The following is a 19,783-nucleotide window of genomic DNA, read 5'->3' as shown; positions in this document are numbered from 1 at the left end:
CACTCAGCATGATGGTAACAAATAGAAAAACTCAAATTGCTCTGATTGTTTATTCCAGTAACATTCCGTGACATCAAACTTCAGTTGGCAAATTTTTTTTATATTAATTTACCTATAAAGTATAGTAAATAACTTTCAAAAGTTGCAATGAAGAAGTGCAAATCCAAAGGTTTTCAGGGCTGGGCGTCTATTGTTGAATGCAAAATGACTCTGGACGGCAGCAAAGACGTCATTCTCTTCTCTGCTAAGCTGCAGTTTGGGAGTATTTGGGGGGATTTTTAGGAGGATATCTCATCCTGACTTTTGAAAAACAGTGGAGTGTTATGATAGAGAAAAAGAAGATGTAGTAAGATAAACTGATTATTAGCCTGGGTCTGCACATTAGATTTGCTGACAACATGACTTCTTTAAATGTTTTTTGTTGGCAACCAGGTTTACCGCGACTGCAGCACCGAAACAGGGGCTTCTAAATGTTTACCTGTTGGTGGAGAGGAAGCAGTAACACCACTACAGAAACATGAATACACCCATTCAACTTTGGGTTAGTTAAAGCACATTAATCTATTTCTTAAGCGTTGAACTCGGGAGGCTTTTTTGAGTCTCTTTCAGGATTCAGAGTCTGACCACTGAAAACTACACCCGGAGTCCGCTCATCAAGGCGTCGTGGAGTTGAAGGTCGGTGCCCAGTCGGGGTACGTATCCAGCGAGAACAAAGGAATTCCCCAAGTTGCCATGGCCAACAGGACGGCGAGGACTCCAATCGTGTTGACGCCAAGTCCCGCCTTAACCTGCAGCAGACAGGATCAGATTTTTCTTGTGAATTATGGCCAGCATACATTTAGAGAAAGAGTTATTTCTAGTTGCAACCTCTATTTTCTTGTGACAGAACTCACCATATCTAGGGTGGTAAAGTGTCCATAGCCATACACCACAGCACCTGGTGGGTTGGACACTGGCAGGAGGAAGGAGAAGGATGTGCACAGGGTGGCGGGGATCAGGATGTACAAAGGGTTGACGTGTATGGCCTCGGCCTGAAGCAAGAACAATCTCTCATAAATATTTCCCACATTTGTGAGATTAAATAACAATAATTAGTTTTTATTATAAAAACTTTTATTAACATTCATTCAAAGGATTAAGGGGGGGGGGCAATATGTATTTACATGTAAATGTGTTAGTAACGTCTGTTTAAACGCGTTCCTGTGATTATGTTCGTGTTGGCCTGAAGTGAAATATCGCCCTCTGCTGGTACTGCAGCTTACTGTACCTTTTGCATGCATGTCCATTTCACGCTTTGGAGATGCAAAGCTTGGGATGGACATGGTCGACGGGTGTGTCTATTGCATGCTTTGCAGTGATACTGGTTGAAAAGATAGACATTGCCAACTTGACATCCCCCCCTCTAACTTGGTCAGGATGCTATGTTCACAAACTGCCTCCGTTTGGACCTGTTCTTTTTGTATTTTTTAAACCAGAGTCATTGTGGCAATTCAGAGAAATATTACGTGTGTCTGTAGCCTATAGGTTTATATGGTTAAATGGTAATTGTACGAAAAGTAAAACACAAGAGGAACAATGCATTAAAAAAAAAAAAGAAATTAATGAAAAACGATGTGTTTCAGGTGATTTTTACGGACGTGTAATGAATTACTTCCTCCTGTTAGTAATTAATTAATGTACTACATTACTTTTACGAAAAGTGTTCTAATATGTGCATTTTTTTTAGTAATGACCCCAACACTGATCACAACAAAGAGGGGAAATATCTCCAACATGCACCAACATGCAATTACTTTGCACAAATGTAATGTCTTTGATTTACTGCCCGGGTGTGAAACTCTGTGATGGACCACCTGTGAACATCCAGACTAGTCTTATTTCAAGAATTGTGCTCCACCAAAAAAACACAAGTATACAAATGAGTGGTTTGAATTGACCAGAGGAACGTGCTCAAGGCCAGCATACAGAGGCACCATCTTCTTTTGGAGGTCAACGATGAGGGTTGAATCTCTCAGCCAACCCAGAGATCAGAGAACTAAATGTCCCTTAGAAAAGCTAAATGAGTAAGTTCTGCACACTTCCTGGAGAAACCCCTCCCAACTTATGGGGGGTCCGAAGGACTTGAGACAGAACTGTAAAAAGAGTTGTTAGCCTTGATGTGGTCGTCTCTTTTGTTGTAAGTTCCATATGCTCTGTTTTATGTTGAAAAAAAATCTTAAAGCTCATAAACAGTACAAACTGCAGCTAAAGCAAAACACTGAAACAGCAGAACGACTCAGATGTTACAGCAGTTTCCCTCAAAAAAGCTGAATTTATCAGACTGAAAACACTGATGAGGTCAGGACTGAGGAGACATGAGAGGAATCTCGAAGACGTGTCTCTGCATAGTCTTAGCACTCGAGCACTTAAATTAATGCTTGAACTGGAGGCCGACCTCACGCTAAGTTGATGTTATGGAAGTTAAAGAATTTACAGGCATCAAATAGCATTTAGGCTCAACAAATGAAAAAGCAGATTCTGAAGACAATGAATCATCTGGAAGCTGAAACCACACAGTTTTACTTATTTTATTTTTGACTAATTTGGCTCTAGTGCTGGATTTGACGGTGAAACGGGGAACAACGCGCAGGAAAGGCCCAGACCAGCACCCATAGTGCACAGCTGATTTCTAAAGAGCTCATTAATTCAACATGAGTATAAAATTGCTGCTCATCCCTTGCGTGTTGTATTTGTCGGGAGAAGCCAATCAGAAGAAAGTAGGGTTAAAGGGAGTGGATTTAAATGGTTTGTTTCAAGCAGACCATGAACGGAGGGATTCCTCCACAGCCCAGTGTAAGATAAATAATGATTATTTTAAGTACTCTAGTAAAGTCCAAGAATAAAATACTGAGCTCAAAATTGAACAGTAATTCTTAGCATTTTGGCGGATCTGTAAAGTATAACACACTGAACTAACCAGAGGAGAGAGAATGGGGAGGAAGATGGTGATGGTGGCAGCGTTGCTGGCCACCTCTGTCAGTGTGGTGGTAAGGAGGCAGGCCACTGTGACTGTGGCTAAGACCGGGAGGTCACCCAGAGGTGTCATCAGCCTGGCCAGCCATAAAGACAGACCTGACTCCTGCACACACAAACAAACACACATGTTAAGTGTACAGCAGATTTTATACCAGCTTTAGGTGCCATTATATCAAACACTGGTTTCTGAAGGCCCATTTTGAAGATTTGACATGACATTTGTGGACATATGACCAGATGCAATGAGGACAGGCTGGTCTGACTGTGAAGCCATTTGTTCATTAATTAATGATTTCAATTGTAGACAAATTGTCAGTGGACAATGCACAGTTAGCCATACCATGGCAAAATTCACAAAAAATACTTTTTTGTTCAGTTTGAGTCTAAATGAGTGACTGAGCCCATAAACTGAGCAGCAAAGTGCGTACAGAGGGCAATTCAAAGAGAAGGTGTTTCCACTGACCTCTGTAGGTCCTGAAGTCTTTTTACAACCACAGTCGGTTGGCCTATATCTTTATCTATCTCTATATCTGTCACTGTTTATCTCTAGAGACAGAGATAGACAGAGATATAATTGAAGTGCACTCAAAACTATGTTATTTGAGTGTACTTATGGTTTAACTCTAAGCTAAACAATCTTGATCCTTTTTTTATTTCCTGCTTTTCAGTAAGTTTTACTATAATCTTTCTGATTGTGAGCACTGACTGAAAACAATGTTGACACAATCAGGGGAGTAATCCAGTTAAAGTTGGTAGAAGGTAAAGTTGTTGTAATCCCCAATGATCTGCACCAGAGAGCTGTTTTTTATCTGGACCTGAGGTTTTTCTGTGTTAGCTGTGAAAACTTTACAATGTTATGCATCAAATTTCTTCTTGTTCGGTACGAGGAAACTGTTCTGAATGTAGTGTAATTTGTATGTCAGCATACCTCTGCACCTTTAGCGAGGGCAAAGCCTCCACTGACCATCAGGGCAACTTGCCACGGCATGGAGGCCTGAAACTCTTTCCAGGAAATCATTGACTCTGAATGGAGAGAGAAAAACATTTACTGGGACTGATGGCACAGATGCTGAAAAACAGACAAGATGTTCAGAACCTCTGAGATTTAAATGAGTGTTAATACTTTACTGATTTTAGGTATTCACACATTTCTGTGCAGCTTAAAGTTGATTTTTTTTATGTAAAAGCTTGATATGCATAGGACACAATAACCAAAGAAGTGAGAATAATGTATTGTAGGAAAACTGTATTAAGAAGAATTAAGAAAAACAAAAGTTGAGTAAATCTACACTACTTAAACTCAGCCAATTATGCTAATTTCCTGCTCTGGGGCTCTTTGAGTACTTGTGTTAGCCTTCAACATCTGATTAAACAACAAGCCACGTTCCATACATTTACCATATTTTCTGGAGGGTCCGTGAGCAGGTACGATGAAGAGGAGGACGCCCAGCACCAGAGCCGCAGTGGCATCTGTGATGTAGTTGGATTTACTGAAAAACAGAAAAAGTGATCAGCTGGGTCATCGTTCATTGCTGCTGTGATAAATCATAAATATATGTGTTTCCCAAAGAATCTGGTCTGATATTTATCATTCTATCAAGAAACTGCCTGGAAAGATCAAAACCAACAATAAGTCTGTTGGTTTCTACTGAAAGTGACTCCCAGATGAACTTCTCTTTATTAGAAAAGTTCTTTCATGAAACAGCTGGTAACTCTGGTTCTTTGCATTACAAAGAGGAAACACTACATATTTTTAACAGTGTACGACTTCTCATGTTGCTCTTGGAAGAGGTGGAATTTTTCAAAATGATACGACATTTAAAAGTATTTGCTTCAAGGTTGTCTCCACATGCCTCTCTGGATGCTTCAGCACTACTGTTTATTTCTTCCCGAGAAATCTGTTCTGGCTGTTGAACAGACAGCAGTTTTAGGAGAGAGCCTGCAGCACATTCAGATACACGAATGTGCATGTGAACCACGATTTTCTTTCTTGATATTCATGGGGTTGTGCACTAATTTTCAAGCATCAGACTCCTGGAGGGGAGCTCGACTCTCCAGAAACACCTGAAGAGAACTTTTCAGCGGAAATTTTCAGGGTGCATATTATTGCCTGCAGGCATTATAGTTTCCATATCTCCATTTCAAGATCAAGTTTGAGTTGACACAGTAGCAGAGATCCAGAACAAATAGTAAGATTGTGACCTCTACAGAACGATCTATAGCAGAAGCGCTGCAGAAGGACACTGGACAAAATTAAACTATGGGTTTGTTGTTGTTGTTGCTTTAATGGGAAAAAAAATCGAGGGCTTTAAGATCACACCTCGTACTTGGGAATAAGTTTGAATAATTTCCAAGAAAATAAAAGAAGGTTGTGACTCACTGAGGGAAGAGGGAAGCCCAGCCGGGTATAAAACCTGGAGATCTGGTCAACCACAACAAAACCATGACCACAAAAACCACCCCGGTGAAGATCTCCTGAGAACTGGAGAGAGGGAACGAATGAATGTGTGAATGCATAAATTATCATAGGAATGTCTTTCTGTCAATAACTGATCAACAAGTAAATGAATGATGGCAATCTAAGGTAATGTAAAACCCTCTGTATAATTAAATAAATTCCTGAATGAAAATATAGCTCTTTAAAAGAGTTATATTGTAAGTTATATATGTGCTGACAGAGAGAGAGTTCACCAAACCTCCAGGCTATAGACCTCTTTATCCATCTCATTTGGCCTGAGTTGGCCAGTTTGTGAGATAAATGTCTCCCTCTCATGAATATAAAACCAGGTGGCCCTTGCCTTGTCATGTTCAAAGTGCACCCAAAAAACAAGTAAATAAATAAATACATTTATTCTGAATGAATCCCAAAAACGAAAAGAAAAAGACTGAAAAATGCAGAAGCAATGTCTCTTTGTAGAAATCATGACCTGTCTGCACAACAAAGCAAACAACAACTGTGAAGGTTTTTCTACAGAAGAACGCTTCAGGAAACCTTCTGGAGACCCTTAGTCATTCTGGATTAGGCAGGTTGTCCCAATAAAATTCCAAATAAGGGGTTAAAAAATGGGGTAAATATTTATATTCTGATTATTTTTACCATGTGTATTAATATAGGTGTTTTAGACGATACATATATAGTTCAATTTTTATGTTTGTTTGTTTTTTATTCAAAACACCGAATACACAAGTGAATGACCATTCATTTGCCTGTTTCTAATATTTGAGGTCAGTGAATGGATGAATAGATAAATGGACATATTAATGCCTGACAGCAGTAATGATCACGCATGAATGAATAAATGATCAAACTGATTACTTTGAAGAATAAACAAGTGTGTAAATGAACGAATGAGAGATCACCGAATGGCTCCCAGCTTCTTGTACTCGTCTTCCAGCACCTTTTTCACCGCCCTCTCTCTCTCAGACTGCTCTCCCCGACATTGCCACAGGAACTTGAAGCTGCATAGGGGGGAGGGAGAGAGAGAGAGAGGAAGTGCCCACACTGAATTTAATGACTGACTGTGTTTGGTTAAGAGCACAGATAGACAATGAAGAAATAATTATATATTTACATAGTTGTGAAACGATATAGTCAGCACAGTGGCATGGTGGTTAGCACTATTGCCGCACAGCAAGAAGGTCCTGAGTTCAATTCCACCATCAGGCTGGGGTCTTTCTGTGTGGAGTTTGCATGTTCTCCCCGTGTTTGCGTGGGTTCCGTCCAAAGACATGCAGTTTGTGGGGATAGGTTAATTGATTAGTCTAAATTGCCCATAGGTGTGAATGTGAGTGCGAATAGTTGTCTGTCTCTGTGTGTTAGCCCTGCGACAGACTGGTGACCTGTCCAGGGTGTACCCTGCCTCTCGCCCTATGACAGCTGGGATAGGCTCCAGCACCCCCCGCGACCCTGAAAAGGAGAAGTGGATGGATGGAGGAAAATATATAAATTATAACAAAGTTATTCAAATACTTAGTGGGTCTGAATTTTACTTTCACTAGCTGGGACCACATCTTCAGTTACGATGAATGATGATGGATGAGAGACCGTGGACTGATGCTGCGATTTGGGGAAGGCCTCGGAGGGGACTGGCAGCAGCTCCTGGGTGGGGCAGATCCCCAAAGAAGGCATCCCCTAGCAGAAGCGAAGATTGGACATTGTGAAGGTCTTGGAGATTGTTGCGAATGTATAACTGGTAGTCTTGTGATGACCATCGGACCGTGAGCTTGATTAAGTGGTCCGGAATTCCTTTGCGGGAGGCATAAGTTGCTGTACCAATGTGGAAGGAATGGCCAAAGAAGAGATTAGGAGAAATCCTGGACACCATAAAACTTGCCAAAAATGTGAAAGAAACTATGATCTGGTTGGGATGTGGCTGGATTCGATGATGAGCTGAAGGTCTGGATGTAAGTTATGCTGGGATTTTCTGAGGTAGAGGTAATGGGTCAGCAATTCAAAGGGGCTTAAAGGTGAGTTTATTTTAAAGTAAAATATCAAAAAGCGGCTGCGCAATTGGTTGGTTTTGCTTTGTATGAGGAAGAAGACGAAGCAGTTTTTGGAGACTGGGCGGCGGTTGCTTAAGCAGGGATAAAGATCCGGATGGAATTTTGTCGATAAGGAGGTCAATTCTGAACAGCGTAGAAACCCGAAGAAGGCAAGCAGCAACATAGTGTGCATGCCAGTAAGTAGTCACTGTACTTCAGCCGGAGCATGGAAATGCAGTGATAAAGAAGTTAGGGGCAAACGGCATGGGGTTGCAATGGGAGCCTGACGTTGGAGACCTTTGATGAGTAGCAAGCTGAGATGGGTTTAGAGGTCAAGCAACGCCCCCTGTGAGTATTTTGGCAAAAACATTGACGCCTCCGAGGTACATCTTTATCGTGGGAATTTTAATGCCCAGGAATTGGAATGCAAAAGATACAAAACTGATCTGTCTTCAGGAGGGGAAAGCTGTGCAAAAGACATCTCTGTATAGTGAAACTCGAGCAGAGTAAGCTCTTTTGCCCAAGATGGGGCCGGACCACACATGACGATGGGGCCGGACCGCACATGACGATGGGGCCGTCGCAGCTGTTGATCAACCTGGGTGGAGCAGGCTGGTTGAGTAGTGGAAAAATCAGCTCTGTCAGATCTATACATTTACAAGCAATGATTTGTTGGCAAAGGTAAGTGGATACTGGGAAAGAGGTGACCCTGAAATGACGTTGCTCTATGCTCAGGCTGCTGATGAACATCCCACAATGCACTGAGTACTGCAGTTTGTATTTGAGTTTGTCTGTCCATATTCTCCATTTTTGTCTTCTCCTCTCTTACTCCCTAACCAGTCACAATAAAAGCCCCCTCGCCGGGCCTGGTTTTATTGGAGGTTTCTCCCCACCATCTCCAAATGTTTACTGAAGAAGGACCACCTGCACATTGGGACCCTCTGATGTTTACATTATATTACAATCTCATCTCACTGGCAGCAAACATCAGCTGATGGTTCAACCTTTGACCACATCTAATATAGTGAACTAAGATACTTCCCCCCCCCCACACCCACAGTTGCTACAGAACTGCAGAGTGCTTTAAAATTCACCTCCATCCCTGCTCTTCCTTTTTCTGTTCTTCCTGCTGTCATCTGCTCTGTTATTTCCTGAAGTCCGACTACTGCCTTATTTCTTAAATATCAATGACTGCAAATGCAAATAACACATTTTGGGAAAATATTGCAGACTTTTGGAGGATAGTTTGGAGTGTCCCCTCTGCAAATCGATACCTTTTCCCCTGGTAGGGTCTCCCATGGTGTGCATGCTGCGGTGGGTATCCTAGGATCCCCTCGGCTTGCTGCCTGTACTTTGGGGTTTCTCCCAGCAGACGAGCGGGTTTCTTCCCTGCGCCTTCGGGTGAGTGAACAGGTCCTGACTGTTGTCTGCTCTTATGTGCCGACTGACGGTTCAGACTACCCAGCCTTCTTGGAGTCCCTGGGTGGGGTGCTTGAAGGTGCTCCACCTGGGAAATCCGTTGTCCTACTGGGAGACTTCAACGCTCATGTGGGCAATGTTAATGAGACCTGTTTGAACATAAGAGTGTCCATACATGCATGTGACACCAGGACACCCTAGTCTGCAAGTCAGTGATCGATTTTACAATCGTATCACCAGACCTGCGGCCATTTGTTCTGGACACTTGGGTAAAGAGAGGGGCTGAGCTGTCAACTGATCACCACCGGGTGGTGAGTTGGATCAGGTGGTGGGGGAGAATGCTGGACACACCTGGCGCACCCAAACGTATAGTGAATTTGTGCTGGGAACACCTGGCAGAGGCCATAGTTTTGCGAGATCGTCTATGCATACCTCCAGCAGAGCTTCAAGGGCATTCCGAGGGGAGAATGGTGACATTGAGGCCGACTGGACCATGTTCAGCACCTCTATTGCCAAACCAAATGTTGGGCACCAGAGGTGAAGGGATCCACAAAGCTGAAGAAGGAGGCCAATCTGGCTTGTTTAGCTTGTGGGACTTTGGAGGCAGTTGATATGTACCGACAGACCAAGCGGAACATGGCTTGGGCAGTGGCTGAAGCAAAAAGTCAGGTGTGGTAGGAGTTTGGAGAGGCCATGGAAAAAGACTAAAAAGAGATTCTAGCACACCGTCAGGTGACTCAGGAGGGGAAAGCGGTGGCCTACCTGCACTGTGTATATTGCGGATTGAACGCTACTGACTTCGACTGAAAACATCTCTGGATCTCGTTTACAAGAGACAAGAGAAGGAAGCGGAAGATCGACAGATGGATTGGTGCTGCGGTTGCAGTGATGTGGACGCTGTACCGGTCCGTTGTGGTGAAGAGAGCTGAGTTTAAAAGCGAAGCTCTCATTTTACCAGTCGATCGACGTCTCTACCCTCACCTATGGTCACGAGCTGTTGATTGTGACCGAAAGGACGAGATTGCTGATACGAGTGATGGATGGGCTGGTGGCCAGGCAGAGGGAATTCTGGGCTTCTCTGCTTAGGTTGCTGCCCCCACGACCCCGCCCCGGATTACTGGAAGAAGATGGATGGATGCATGGATGGATGCATGGATTGATGGTTTCGAGTGTTTTTATGGGGGTGGTTTTTGGCTCTGTTTAAAGGGTACTACAGTATATGCACTGTATTTTAAAAGTTCAGTTAACAGCTTAGCTGATCTTCCAGCCGCTTCAATGGCTACCTGTAGGTGTGTGGTGGACTGGCCAACAGTAAACCTTCAGAATAAAAAACTTGCACATTTAAGTTGCTTTAAATAGGCCCACAAAACTGTCAAACGGCATTTATGTTCTTTAGTTCCTTTTTAAATAACTTAAAGTTCGAGAGCAAACCAGCCGTGTTGAATGACACTGTTTTATGTAGTCTCTGTTGATGGCATTATTAACAAAGCACAAAAGCATAAATATGAAAACAAATGGTTCATCATCGTCAAAACTCTAATAAATATTCACAACAATAAAGACATAAATGTTATGTGATGATACTTTCATTAATTAATCAATGCAAAGAAATCAGAATAGGATGATGAAACTGATAAAAGAGAAAAAATAATGGAGTGTGCACAAAGAGTAGTCAGAATAGAATAGCACTGATAGCAGGTGATTGGCTCTGCAGATGGTATGCTGACACTCACTCTGAGCCAATGAAGATCCAATACAGCCACAACCATGTCAGCAGCAGCATGATAACACTGATGGGCAGGCACAACAGGAGCCAGTTCGCAAAGTTGATGCTGTTGCAGTCTGGGTAAACGCTGAATGTAAAGACAGTGTTTGGAGAACATTGGTTTTTTTTACAGCAGTCTTTCAATCATTTAGTTCATTCTAGCTGTGCAGCAGACTGAATTAACCAAACATGAACGGCAAGCCTTCATTTGTGCCTGTTCATGTTTCTAAAGTAGAATCACTTTAAAGTCTCTTTGTGCTGGTTTTTATCGACTTTATGTTCCTGAAGACTAAAAGAAAGATCGTATGTGTGTTTTCATTAGGTAGGGATTTGTGTTGGTGTGTAGGGCTGTAATTGGAGGTTTCTGATGTTAAATGGTAATTATGAGACAATATGTTCAGAGTAATTTTACAGAGAAACTTGAAAGTAATGAGTAGAGAAAACAAGTTACTTTCTCTGTGGAGTAATTAAGTAACATACTGGATTAATTTTAGCTGTGTTCTGTGTAATAAGAGTAAAACATTACTTTTTTGGAATAATGATCCTGAGTAAAACTTCATTACAACAGAGAGGGGATATACCTCCAGCATAAGCAAACATTCGACCACACAGCTTGCAATTCATTTGCATGAATGTAATGTCTTTGATGTCCTGACTTGCCATGGTGACTCTCAAAGTGCAGCCAATGAGAATTGATAGATTCTACTTACAAGACACTCACCGGTTGAGGTGCTCAGCGAATATGAGGTTAGGAGAGGTTCCGGGCAGCGTGGTGATGCCGCCGATGTTGGAGGAGTAGGCAATGCCGATGCACATGGCTTTGCATAGCATCCGACCCTGTCGACATCCTGTGTCCCTGTGGGAGGCCGTGGGTACGTTTTCTGCAGCCTGTAAGACAAAATGCAGAGAGAAGCAGAAATAGCGGAAGTAGCAGAACATGTATGAGCACTGGAAAAATATCAAAGAATAATTTTATTCTGTGTTTGTTTGGTGCTTTTTTGCACCTCGTCTACTGCAGGCTGCGACTCTGCTGGTATTTGAACAGAAGTGAAGGTTTCTGTGGGGACATCTGGCTCTGTGCTGTCACTGAGAGAGAAATAAGGGATTCAACTGCTCTTCAAGAACATCAGAAACAAAAACTTAGAACACCCTGAACCCAGAGGGCAGCAGTGAATCCCCATGCTTTACATACCTCAGAGCTTCTTTATTTTTTGCAGTACAGTTGTTGATTTCTGAAAAAAATGACAGATTATAGTCAGGGTCACAAGTTCCATCCTACTTTTTTCAATATGTATTTTGTTTTTAGTATTTATATTTTTATTCTATTAATTACACACAGCAATTTGGTCAGTGCTCAATGGTCTTAAAATGGCTTTATAAATAAAGTTGGCTTGGATTGCCTTGGCTGTAAGCTCAAAAACACACAGCTATCTCACACTTTTAATTATATTTTGTGCTTTTATAAAGTAAAATATGCTGTCTGTGCAGGTACCGTCCAGCTCCAGGGTAGGGTTGTCTTCACCAGAGTATCCGTCTTCATTCGCCTTTAGAATCTGTTTGAGAACAGCATCTACGATGGGCATCACCATGGTAACAGCCGATGTGTTTTGGACCCACATTGAGAGGAAGGCACAGCCGGACATGAAGCCAAGCAACAACCTGAAGGAGACAGTGGTGTGTTCAAAAAGCAACAATGGAGCCTTCACACTTAAATCTCGAAGAAATACAAAATTTGAATCCAACAGCAGAGAACGAAGATGCTCACCAAGCAGGGTTGACCCCCACCAAGGTGACGAGCCTCAGGGCGACTCTGCGGTGGAGGCCCCACTTCTCGATGGACGTGGCGAGGCAGACAACACCCACAAGCAGGAAGTGGAAGTTATTAAAATACTCCTTTGCCACCTAGAGGAGAAAAGGGATTTTAGAACAGAGAGTGCATCTACAGGGTAATTGAGGAAGAGGAGTTAAAATTTAAGCCCATTTTCAAATTTGAGTTTGTGGCCAAAGAAAATGTTATACAGGGAGTTAACAAGTAACAGATAAACCAATTAAAAATACAACTTTAAAAAACACACAGATGCACTGGAAAATATTAAATAATTGGATCAGTACAAACAATTGTTCTGAGCTGTAAATCATACAGAGCAAGAAATTAGGAAAACAGGGCTCTTTATTATTTGTCAAGAAAAAAAAGAAACATTTCATGTTGAAGTCAGTGCTTCTTTTTCCACATGCAGGCACACAAGCAGCACATCTGCTGCTGTGCATTCATAAAGAATAACAATCCTTAAGACGAAGAACATTTTGTCCTCTGTAACTCTGATTGACTCACATTGGAGGACGACATGATACCACACAGGGGGAAGAGGATGGCGGGGAGCATGGCGGTCATGGACAGTGGAATCACCTCTGTTATCCAGTATATTGCCATCAGCAGCAACACAAAGCCACATTCTGCCTCCTACAGGGAAAACACGATTACACACACACACAAACACATACACACACACACACACATCAATGACTGTAATTATAGCTAAAGGTCATTTTTATATAAGTGTAATGCAAAGATTAGACGCAGCAGCTTGTCCACTAAGCCAGAGTCTCTCTCGTCACTCAGCAGCTACCTTCAAACACCTTTAGCTAGTTATTTGGACTGAAGCATTGTCTAATTTAACGTTCATTCCAGCGGTTATCTTTCTATTATCTTTACTTTTTTCTTTTCTTTTTTTTGAACCATCCGGTTGTGGATCTGCATGAACATTTCCACCACCAGGCTTCACAGTCAGGGCCCAGCATTTTGGGTGTCACACTATCAAGTTCTGCTTGATAGTGCAATAATGTTTTCCGTTTTTATTATTATTAGCTTGTCTGTTGATCTTGTCAGTCTTGAATTCTTGCAGTTACTTTGCATATCGGAAGTTATTAGTTCCCTTCACTTCACATTCTTTTCCTTTGAGTCCTTTCCTTATGCAGAGTTTACTTTTCTGTTGGAGTCTCCTTGTTTGGTAATTAGTGGTTGTTTGTGTCTAGTATTTATTGTTACTTCCTCACCCATAATTGCATCGATCTCATGCAGCCATGTCTCTTTTCCTCACTGATGTGTCGACCTGAATGCTCCCCATTTAAAAAAAATAGTGCTGTCTCCCCCTTGTGCTTTGTCTCAGCTATTCTCTCATGTGCTCCGTGTCAGTTTATGCTGTGCACTTGATTTGCTGCTTCATGGACTTTCATGGAATTCTAGGTTCTCCTGAAACAATCTTGTTCTGATCTGTACTAAATATTAGACTTGTAGTCAAGACCGCCTAAACCAAGACAATACCAAGACCAGAGGGTATCGAGACCAATACAAGACGAAGACCAAGACAAAGTCGAGACGAGACCGAGACAAAAAAGTCTTTAAACTGCAGCCAGATGCTGCTTTGTTTACGGGTCTCAGGCATATTTATGTGTTTTTGCGATGCACTCGCACAGCCCTCCTCACCGCTGTCTACTCTCTCACTCACTTACTGAGAGGACAGACGCACGCTCCACTTGACTGTCACGTCTCTCACCCTCTCTGTTTTTCACATAATGATATTATCCTATATCCTCGCACATGATTGGCCACAATATGGAGGGATTGGAGCATAGCTGAGCCACTGTGTGAGAGCTGAGCAGCGAAAGGACATTGAGGAGCGGCTCTCGCTCAATGGGAGTCGACTCTTCTGATTCACCACAAAGCACTCTCTAAGCACGGCTCTTAGAGCTGATGCTTTTGCGCATGACACATTATCGAACGTTACGTTGTGTGTCATGGATACTGTTGACTCCAAATCTCCCGACCACTATGTCGATCTGAGACAGCGAGACCGAGACAGCGAGACCAAGACAAGACTGAGGGATTCGAGACCAAGACCACGTAAAAGTGGTCTCGAGACCACTAACTAAATCCAACTAAATATATCAAATCTTAATATAGCCTGAAAAACAAAATCCCACTGGCAAGCTGTATTTTTAAACAAATTTTGTTTTTGCACTGCAAAGGCTTTCCTTTGACCTATTTTCAATGTAGGTCAAACTTTCTGTAATCGGATATTGAGCTTTATTTGCAATCCCAGACAAGTCATTTGTTAACTTAAATTGTAAAAACTAACCATGAGGTATCGTTTTATGTGATTTCATTTTATGAGTATATAAAGTTTTATATGCAGATGGCACTAAGTACAAGGGTCTGTTAGCCGTATTTATAGTGACGGGGAAAAGTGTAAAAGATCTCGTAGTGCTCAGAGTTGAAAAAAGTGTATAAGTACAAATCCATGACTGGCTGATAGGAAAGCAAATAAAGAGCCAACGTAAACTTAATAAAGCACAGAGACTGTTCAGATCATCACAAAAACTCTACAATAACTACAACCTACTGAGATCATATCATAAAGTTTATTTGGGCGACCGTGGCTCAGGGGGTTGGGAAGCATATCTGTAATCGGAAGGTCGCCGGTTCGATCCCCGGGCTCTCTGTCCTGGTCGTTGTGTCCTTGGGCAAGACACTTTACCCTACCACCTACTGGTGTTGGCCAGAGGGGCCGATGGCGCGATATGGCAGCCTCGCTTCTGTCAGTCTGCCCCAGGGCAGCTGTGGCTACAACTGTAGCTGCCTCCACCAGTGTATGAATGTGAGAGTGAATGAATAGTGGCATTGTAAAGCGCTTTGGGTGTCTTGAAAAGCGCTATATAAATCCAATCCATTATTATTATTATGTGCTATACAATTAAAACTAGCAGTGGCAACATATTTCAAAATTTGCAATTAATTATAGGAGCTGCTTAAAAATACTGATCAGTGCAATTTCAGTTAAATGAAACCGTTATGGAGGGGATACAGTTCCCGTCATATTTGTGCACGCACCTTTGTTCCGATGACCAGAGGAAGAGGGAGCAGCAGCAGCGGCGTGAGGATGATCAGGAGAAGGCTGTGATAGTTCCACAGTGCTTCGCTCAGCTTCGTCAGCATCCTCCGGTCGTACATTGTTTTCTTCTCTCCTGCTGGTTCCTACTGTGACCCCGCAGTTATTTGGCTGTGATATGTTAGAGAGGGTAATAATTGACCGAGACTGAGAGGCTGGAAACCAGTTTGGGGAAGTCCTCCAACTACTGGAAGCTTCATTTTACATTTCCTTATCAGTTTTCTTGAGCAAGATACAAAAGCTCATTAGTAACTGTTGGTTATCTCTCCACTAAGACAAAGGTCAGATGTTAATGTGACAAGGCTTTTCATTTATTTCAAGCGTGGTGCTTGAAAGGGTCAATGTCAGTAGTTTCGCTGGAACTACAAATGCTTTTTTCACACCTAATGGAAGTTACCGATTCACAAAGCATTTATATGTATCGGTGGTGTGTACTCCATTGTGTGTTATTAATGCTAAAATTTCTTAATCTTCCTTTTGACTTTGTCACAGACTCTGACATAAGAACCAAAATATAAAGGATGCAAAGTTTCTTATCAAGAATCATTTTTATTAAAGTATGTATAGCAAGTATACATATACAGACTTAATAAGTTGCTTCTAGTGGGCAATATGATACTGTTTCTGTACTTGTTTCGGATTTTGATTTTTAAGGGTTTATTTTTTGTTTGATCTTGTTGTAAAATATTTTAAACACAATATTTATTTGCTAGAATGCCGGCCTGCATCATTTAAAATCATCACTAGATTAAAAAACATGATAAGGACTGTTATGTGATTACATGTTGAATAGTCAGAAGTAATAAGACACATGTTGAAAACCCCAGAGCTCCATTAAAGTTTAGCTGAGTTTATAGCCTGTTGCCTTTGACCCACAACTAATGACTAAACCAAATTCATGAAAATACTTTCACAAACAAACTTTCCAGATGGAATGTGCACGGAGCTGACAGCATCCAAACCTCTTAAATTTATGAGTTAGACTTTAATCAAGAAAATGATAAGAGTTTTACAGTACTGTATAATCTCTTTGAGTCACTCCTGATTTCTTTATTTTTTTCTTCCAAGGAGCCAGACTTTATTTTTTTAAAGTGCTCTTTCAGTCCAGTCCTTGTAGCTTACAATTTTCAGTGAAATGTTTGCTTTTGTTTGTTAAGTCACTCAACACTGACCTATGAATCATTCAACCATAGAAAAAACACCAAACTCAAGGAACGAATCAGTGTTGTGTCTACACATAACAGATAACTTAGCAAAACAACAAATTTAAATTCTATATTTAAGTACTTTCTTACACATACCCTGTCACAAATAAAAAAACAAAAAAAACCATTTGTTCCTGTTTCTCCCCTCTGCAAATTGCTACCTTATCGTGGTGGAGGCGTTTGTGCGCTTTGGGGTCCTTAGGACCAAGTAAAGCGCAATACAAAAATACAGACCATTTACCATTTACTAGGGATCCCAGGGGCTATGTTGTCCGGGGGCTTCTGCCCGTTGGTAGTGTCTCCCGTGGAAAATTTGTCCTGGGTGAGGGACCAGACAAGAGCAATTCAGAAGGACACTATAAGTAGAACACCAAGGGAACAGTTCACCCTGCCCAGGATAGGGTTACTGGGGCCCCACCCTGGAGTCAGGCCAACCTGTGCCCAGCAAGGGCCTGCGGGATCAGTGGCGGTTTATAGTTCCCAGCCTTCTTGGAGTCCCTGGGTGGGATGCTGGAGGGTGCTCCATCTGGGGACTCTGTTGTCCTACTGGGAGACTTCAACGCTCATGTGGGCAATGATAGTGAGACCTGGAGGGGGTATGATTGGGAGGAACGGCCTCTGGGATCTGAACCCGAGCAGTGTTTCGTTGTTGAACTTCTGTGCAAACCACAGTTTGGCCATAACGAACACCATGTTCGAATATAAGTGTAACCAAGGTAACATCTGACCCCACTTCCGCGAATCCCTTTATCCGGTCGTTAAGTGATGACGTGACGAATCCTACTTCCGGGCCTAAAGTAGTCTGCGTTTAATATGGCTTTTGTGTTGTTAACATGTTTAATGTTTTGTATTTTCTTCTATTTAATCTCAAAAAGCTCCTAAAACAGTCAGTGATCACTGTTGACCTCCCTCGGCTTTTATTACCGCTAATCATTTATTTAAGATCAGTTTTTAAAACCTTAGGATGTAACTACAGCCCAGCCCATGCAGCAGTATATGAATGACTAACCTCGTATTGTGGATGGATTATCTCAGTTGTTCTCCTGGCTGAAGTTTGGTCCGTTTACAGCATCCTGCCATGCGATTGCATTTGTTCCTGACCACCGAGAACACTCACGTTAACTTTTATTGAGTGGAAAAAAAAGTTAGCTTGTTTATATTATGATAACATAGCTGTGTCGCTAGCGGTCACGTAGCACATCATTATATACCAGCTAGCCAAACTTCAGTAACCCTACAAACGTCACTGCTGTTTAGTTTTCTGTCTTCATTTATGTTGGAAGTGATAACAGAGCTGTACGTTTTAATTTGTTTCCAAAACCCCGCAGTCAGGACATGCTATATTGTATTTAGATAGAAGCTAGTGAGCTAACTCCCTGCTAACTTCTAACTCCGTTAAATGTCATAAATTCCGTTTTCATGGATGCCTGGATGTTAAACTCAATTGTTACACCTGGTAGAGCAGAACGCTGATCATTTTATTAAAGATGAAAGACTTTAGACAGTTTTTCAACCCTCAGTAATGCCATAGTGATCGTTTGATATATGGACCTGCAGCGGAGTTTAGGCCCAGACACGGCTAGTGACGTCAGACTTAACGACCTGTATAAATTCTGGGTCAATCAGCTGCATGTCCCCTGCTCCCATGGCTGCTGTTGTCCCTGTGGTTGGCGTGCTTGTCAGATATTGACAAATTACGGACTCCATATCAATTGACAGCGTGCAATAATCTGGCCGATTCATTCACCTTTATACCCTCTCTCAATCCACTCAATGGTGAGTTATTTGCTTTGTTTGTTTTGTCACAATTAATGAAACTGCGTAGCCACCGTTGCACCCCAATTGTCACTAACGCTAGGCTAGTGACAATTAAGTACAATTACTGGTTTTATTATTAAATATTGTTGTTTTGGGGGTTTTTTTCCCACTATGGCCGAATGTTAAATTAACGCTTCGAGAGTTGAGTGAGTGATTTGATTTTTGTAGTTTTGTCCGTTTTGGATGTTTTTTGTTACTTTTCTGATTTAATGCCAAAACGGCCTATGGGACTTTTGAGTTAAACTCCTTTTAGATTATTGAACTTGTTGCGCAACACCTATAATTAAATCTGTTTTGTAAATATTTGATTAACCTTGGATAATGTTTATTAGCCTTATTACTAATTTACTTTACTTTGATGGGACCGACGTGCATGTTTTTCAGTAGTATTTTGAATGAAATTTATTATAAGAGATGATGACTATGATATGTTATGATTTGTTTGGTTATTGGTTTATTGATTGTTGTATGAAATATGGCATTAATTATTTGACTTTGTTATTTATAGATTTATTTATTTTGTCATGGCAGTAGAACACTGTTTCATTTTTTTGACCTTGTTTAGGTCAGGTTTTTTTTTTCTCTCCCGCGATCAAAGCCCTGATCAGTGCGGGATGGCGAGCCACTGCAATGCGGTAGGACCTGCGAATCTATGGACTAAATTGAACTGCTGATACATGACCTATCACAGGTCAATGGAATAAAACTGTTCTCATACTGAACTAAACCTCGTCCCACCTCCCTTTGGGACCTAATAAGCTGTTTTGTGTTATTGCCATTATTTCTGTTTGTGATATATATGCATATATTTATTTTCTGTACATCTGTCTATACATTTCTCATTTACCGTAACATACATAATATATTTTTGAGCTCTATTTCTATTTCCTGTGTTTTATTCACACACTCAGGCTCCGTAGTTGAAGCTACTTCTGATTGCTCATTATCTATGAAGCTGCAGTCAGGCACCCTGGTCCTTTACTGCATTACATAAGAGTGTCCATACATGCACATGACACCAGGACACCCAAGTCTACAAGTCAATGATTAATTTTATAATTGTATCACCAGACATCTGGACACTTGGGTAAAGAGAGGGGTTGAGCTGTCAACTGATCACCACTGGGTGGCGA

At 41.6% G+C, this 19,783-nt stretch overlaps 1 protein-coding gene across 1 annotated transcript in view; it reads right to left on the bottom strand.

Annotated features, from left to right (window-relative positions):
* Positions 1-16,688, bottom strand: part of LOC120719040 (solute carrier family 13 member 1-like) — a 17,332-nt gene extending 644 nt beyond the window's left edge. Inside the window, exons 1-15 of the mRNA XM_040007893.1 lie at positions 15,570-16,688; positions 13,014-13,142; positions 12,447-12,583; positions 12,174-12,340; positions 11,874-11,913; positions 11,686-11,767; positions 11,403-11,569; positions 10,650-10,769; positions 6,376-6,474; positions 5,396-5,497; positions 4,414-4,505; positions 3,944-4,038; positions 2,957-3,118; positions 894-1,031; positions 1-788 (exon numbers count right to left, since the gene is read on the bottom strand). The exon at positions 1-788 is cut by the window's left edge and continues 644 nt beyond it. Of these exons, the coding sequence (XP_039863827.1) occupies positions 654-788; positions 894-1,031; positions 2,957-3,118; positions 3,944-4,038; positions 4,414-4,505; positions 5,396-5,497; positions 6,376-6,474; positions 10,650-10,769; positions 11,403-11,569; positions 11,686-11,767; positions 11,874-11,913; positions 12,174-12,340; positions 12,447-12,583; positions 13,014-13,142; positions 15,570-15,689 (1,785 nt within the window). The 5' untranslated portion in view covers positions 15,690-16,688 and the 3' untranslated portion in view covers positions 1-653. The remainder of the gene's footprint in view (positions 789-893; positions 1,032-2,956; positions 3,119-3,943; positions 4,039-4,413; positions 4,506-5,395; positions 5,498-6,375; positions 6,475-10,649; positions 10,770-11,402; positions 11,570-11,685; positions 11,768-11,873; positions 11,914-12,173; positions 12,341-12,446; positions 12,584-13,013; positions 13,143-15,569) is intronic.
* Between the last annotated feature and the right edge of the window lie 3,095 nt (positions 16,689-19,783).

The sequence above is a fragment of the Simochromis diagramma genome, unplaced genomic scaffold, assembly GCF_900408965.1.
Source record: "Simochromis diagramma unplaced genomic scaffold, fSimDia1.1 OVJJ01000545.1, whole genome shotgun sequence".
NCBI classification, from domain to species: Eukaryota; Metazoa; Chordata; class Actinopteri; order Cichliformes; family Cichlidae; genus Simochromis; species Simochromis diagramma.
Note: the sequence above shows the minus strand (reverse complement) of the source record. Positions and strands in the feature narration are given on the sequence as shown.